Genomic DNA, 5106 nt, shown 5'->3' with positions numbered 1-5106 from the left:
TCCCGGAGCCCGCTCCCCCACCCCTCCTCCCCGTGACAGGAAGGCCCGGGCTCCGGTCGCCCCCGGGCCGGCCGCGCCCCGTCCTCCCCGGGACCGTGGGCACGCACGGGTGGGGCTGCTGGGAAAACTTGTTCGGAAGTGGGGGTGACGTTTGTCCACACGGGCGCCTGGGGGTGGGACGGGACCCGGAGATGTCGGTGTGGTCCAGGAGGCCGGGTCCAGAGGGAGAGGAGGCAGCCGGTCAGGGGTGGAGGGGGGGGGAGAGGAGAGGAGGCCGGCCTGGGCAGAGGGGAGGGGAGAGGAGGCCGCCCGGGCAGGGTGGAGGGGAGAGGAGGCCGCCCAGGCCGGGTGGAGGGGAGAGGAAGGGTGGCGGGGAGAGGAAGAGCGGAAGGGTGGCTGGGTAGGGTGGAGGGGAGGCGGGCGTGAGCATGCGCAGCTCCCCGGCTCTCGGACCAGAACTGGAAAGCGCGCGGGAACACGTGAGAACGCACGGGAATGCGTGGGAACGCGCGCGGGAGCACCCAGGAACCCGGGGAGAAACCCGTGAGAACACGCGCGAACGCGTGGGAACCCCTGAGAATACACAAGAACACGCGGGAACGCGCGGGCACATGCGAGAACACATGGGAACATGTGAGGATAGATGCGAACACATGAGAACGTGCGAGAGCACACGGGAACGCGCGAGAAGCGTGGGTCTGAATCCCCAGGCCGCCGGCCCTGGCCCTGGCCCGGAGGGTTGCGTCCTGGTCCCGGTGGTCCTGGTCCTCTCAGCACCACCAGCCTCCCGGGCGGCTCAACCCCGGGATGCCGCCAGTGGACCAGCACCCACCTGGTGCGTCTTGGCCGCATCGAGCAGTGCTAAGACGCCTTGGGCGCGCTTTGCCTTGTCCTCGATGGAACGCTGCTGCTGCTCCGCCGGTGCCACCGCCTGTCACCGCCCGTGCGGGGCCCAGCAGTCCCACGCGCACCCCCGAGTCTGCTAGACTTAGTAGTGCTGACCGGAATGGAAGTTGATGTCGCTTCTTTGATCCTGTGTTGTAGATCCGCAAGCTGGCACCTAAGCCAGGGAGAGCAGTGTTCATGAAGACGCGGAAAGTCGCCTTTTCTTTCTTTCCTGTACTGGGCCTTGACCTCAGGGCCTCGTGCTCTCAGTTGGTTTTTTTGCTGGACTGGCACTCTACCACTTGAGCCACACCTCTGTCTGGCTTTCTTTGTTTCTGGCCTACCCCCCCCCCCCCCCCCCCCCCCGCGATTACTCAACGGTATACTGTACCCCCCCCCCCCCCCCCACACACACACACACTGGAGATATCTCCAGGACTTTGCTGCCCCTGCTGAGTAGCTAGCATTACTGGGCTGAGCCTCCACAGCCTAACAGCTTTCTTTTAAATGAATTAATTGTGGTCTTCATGTATTGCTCCTGTGTATTTGAGGTGGACTTGAATGGCTTTAAAAGAAATTATGAATTTATTTGGCTTTATGAAATCCTTGGGCATATTTCTAGAATTCACTTTTTTTCTCACGTACATTGCGAATGCAGTAACATTCAACCTGGATGGCAGTTGGGTTTAAATCATTTCCCACCCCCCCTTCCCCCGACCCCCCATCATTAGTAATACCTTTCTAATCAGTGTACTTTCATGGTGGCAAACATCGAAAACAGTCCCATGCTTCTATCTTGCAAGGTCATTAACTTTTAGGCAAATGAGAGATGCATAATAAATGTATAATCTGAAATCATCTATAACCTAGATGTACATAATTTCTAAAAAAAATCTAGCTTCTGTACACTTGCATCTGAAACATCAAGTGTTTCTTCTTCCCTTGAGCTGGTGGTTCTGGATTATACACTAAATACTCTTATGGCTTTATGTTCACTGGAGAGGCATTACTTGGAAGTAGAGCTGGAGAATGCTTAGTCGATACAGGCTGAATGGAGTATCTTTTCTTTCTCAAAGATTGTTTCCCCAAGCTTACTATTCTAGTAAAAGTGAAAAATCACCCTGCCAACAGCAGAGCAAGTCCCAAGGACAAGTTTGTTTTTTTTTTCTCTATGTATTATGTTTTTTTTTATTCTGAAAATACTGTACAGAGGGGTTACAATTACATGGGCAAGATAATGAGTACATTTCTTATCAAGCATTGTAGCCTCCTCCTTTGTTTCCCCTGCCCATCCCCACCTCCCCAACCAAAGTTATAAAGTTCATTTTCAACATAATGATTTGAACATCTCATTGTTGCAATGGTTTTGAAGAGGCGAAAGGAAACCTTAGCTGAATGCCTGTAGGGAGGCTGAGATTGACAGCCTGTGAGATGCTTATCTCCAATTAAGGACCAAGAAGCTAGAAGTTGAGCTGTGGCTTAAGTGGTAGATCTCCAGGCCATGAGTTCAAACCCCAGTACTGAGACCTATTTAAAAAAAAATAGTAGTCTTATTATTGTCTGTGCTGCCAACATTTCTGTTTCTTATAGGCGGCTTACGTACTTTCTGGATGTGCACATAAACATTTCCTAAAGGTTCTAAAGTTGATATTCACAATTGCTTCCAAGAACCATAGTTCTTGGAACAAGTTAAACATGTATTTACAAAATACAGATTGCGTGAAGCTAGAATTTGTTGATTTTTTTTCCCCTTAAAGATTGTGGCATTGTGGAACAGTAGTACTTTGCTCATGAAGAAGGTAGAGAAACAAGTTAATCTTATAGCAAATACTCAGTTTGATTCCCTTCAACAACAGACTGTAGGGCAAACAAACAGAGGCCAAAATTCATCATTGTTATTTGAACAAGGCCTGTCAGGTCATGTCTCAGGTTGGGGAGTGCAGACATGGGAGGGCTGTGTCTTTGTGCACTGGCCATGGACAAGGGGCTATCTGTGGCTGACTAAAGTATGCCTGATATTTTACAATGTGGAAGTGATATGCTAGGATTGTTACTCTAAATTCTTCCACTGTGACTCCCCTTTTGCACTTGGAGTTTTTGTTGGTTAGTAAAGTATTTCCTTACATTTTGACTTGCTCTATTTTCTTTTCCTAATTTCTGCTAGAATCAAGCTATTAAGGGTTTACTCAGGCATGCTTTAATATATATATATATATATATATATATATATATATATACATACACACACATACACATACACACACACATATATATATATATAATATTATCCAAATCTTAGTAATATGAGCATTATCTCTTTTTAGGTCAGTTGCTAATTTATCTGCTTAATCTTATTTTAGCCACCAAAGTCCTTGGAACTGTGAAGTGGTTCAATGTCAGAAATGGATATGGATTTATAAATCGGTATGTATATCTACATGTTTTAAGTTTATACCTGTGTTTTGCCATACTTTATTAATGGGTTGTATAAATTGGAAGGTAATCGATGAAATGTCATTTGTAAATTACTAGTCATTAAATGTTAATTAAAACACATTTCTAGAATAATAATTGATAACTTCATACAATCTTAATCATTAAAAGAAAAAAAAAGGATAGGAAATAAAATCAGAAATGGGAAGAGCTTCATATCCATAATGTTACTGATGGCAAAATGGACTCCTGACATGTTTGAACAGTTTCTCTAAGGCCACACACTAGTAAGTCTCTGAGCTGGACCTGGAACCTAGGTCTGATCCAGTTCCTGTGGGGAACTGTGTTTTCTAAAAATGATGATAACTTTAGAGCGTGTAGGACCTGGGGTGACTGCACGCTGTTTGGACACGAGCTGTTTTTATAGGATGTGTCCTTTGCTTCGCTTTGCTGCTCTTCCTTTTTTTTCTTGTTGGTTTCAGTTGTTGGGGGGTGGGGGTTAAGGGTGGTAGCAGATCTGTTTTAAATTTCAGTGTAAGGAGAGCCTAGTTCACAGCTGTGCCCTGTCCTTATAACTGTCTCGCTTTGCTTTTGGAGGGAGGAAAATCTAAGGCTCTGGTTACATACCGCGTGATTTAGGAAGAGGTGAGAGGAAAGGAATGTTTCTGAATGTTGAAAACTGCTTGGATGTCAGCTCTGGTAATGTGGAGGAAAGCTGGTATCTTGTCGAGTTGAAAATGTTTCAATGAGACTCTATCCCAGCTAGCTGTCTTGAGTTTTAGAGGAAACAAAAAATTGTGATTTTGATCTAATCATTTTTTAAAAAGTTTCTGCACATCCTCACTAGAAAAGTACCGAATTATGAGACTTTTTTTTTTAAATTCACAGGAATGACACCAAAGAAGATGTATTTGTACATCAGGTAAGAAGGATTATAAATGTTAAGTTTTCCATATGGGTCTGGTCATGGGGCCTGAACTCTGGGCCTGGGCGCTATCCCTCAGCTCTTCAGCTCAAGGCTAGCGCTCTACCACTTGAGCCACAGTGCCACTTCCGGCTTTCTTTTTGCTTATGTGGTGCTGAGGAATTGAACCCAGGGCCTCATGCATGCAAGGCAAGTGTTTTACCACTGAGCCACCTTCCCAGCCCCAAGGAGGGAAATCTTAAATACATGTTTGTTCCTTTTTCAAAAGTGAGTTCTAAAAATCATACATAAACACTTCTGTGGTCCATTGCGGGATAAGAGCTCAGTTTCACATTTTTTATGATTGGCAGATGCTTATACCATTGTATTAACTATTTTCAGCTTCATGTTTGCAGTTGAATGAAATAATGATCATTTAAACTAACAGTTTAAAGTTAAAAGACTGTCCTTGGTAAAACTTTCCTGTTTCCCTCTCTTGATGTGCTTGCGACTCTGAGCTTCCTTCAGTGCTTGGTGAGCTGTAGAGGCAGGCAGCCCCTTTTGTTGGAATGTTTCCCCACAGGGAAGGGAAGGGTCAGAGTTTGTACATTTTGAACTACATTTATTTTTCGATGAGTTGTGTGGACTGAGTGTTTATATTAGCATTGTTATGCTAGTGTATTCGTTCTGGAATTTTGTCTCAATGGTGTTTTTTTTTCTCCTGATTTTTATTTCCTCTGTTTTAGGTCTGTAAAGGTATTGGGATAGAATTTGACAGTTGGAGGGCTGGGAAGGTGGCTCTGTGGTAGAGCACTTGCCTTGCATGCATGAGGCCCCGGGTTCGATTCTTCAGCACCACATAAGCAAAAAGAAAAAAGCTGGAA

General features: G+C 45.8%; 1 protein-coding gene across 1 annotated transcript in view; it reads left to right on the top strand.

Moving 5' to 3' along the window:
- Positions 1-428: 428 nt before the first annotated feature.
- The window catches only part of Ybx3 (Y box binding protein 3), a 35801-nt gene continuing 31123 nt past the window's right edge, over positions 429-5106 (top strand). The window contains exons 1-5 of the mRNA XM_013025019.1: positions 429-921; positions 1066-1098; positions 2689-2693; positions 3239-3309; positions 4207-4240. Of these exons, the coding sequence (XP_012880473.1) occupies positions 429-921; positions 1066-1098; positions 2689-2693; positions 3239-3309; positions 4207-4240 (636 nt within the window). The remainder of the gene's footprint in view (positions 922-1065; positions 1099-2688; positions 2694-3238; positions 3310-4206; positions 4241-5106) is intronic.

This window comes from Dipodomys ordii, unplaced genomic scaffold (assembly GCF_000151885.1).
Source record: "Dipodomys ordii isolate 6190 unplaced genomic scaffold, Dord_2.0 Scaffold81, whole genome shotgun sequence".
Classification (NCBI taxonomy): Eukaryota; Metazoa; Chordata; class Mammalia; order Rodentia; family Heteromyidae; genus Dipodomys; species Dipodomys ordii.
This window is presented reverse-complemented; position numbering and strand designations above follow the sequence as displayed.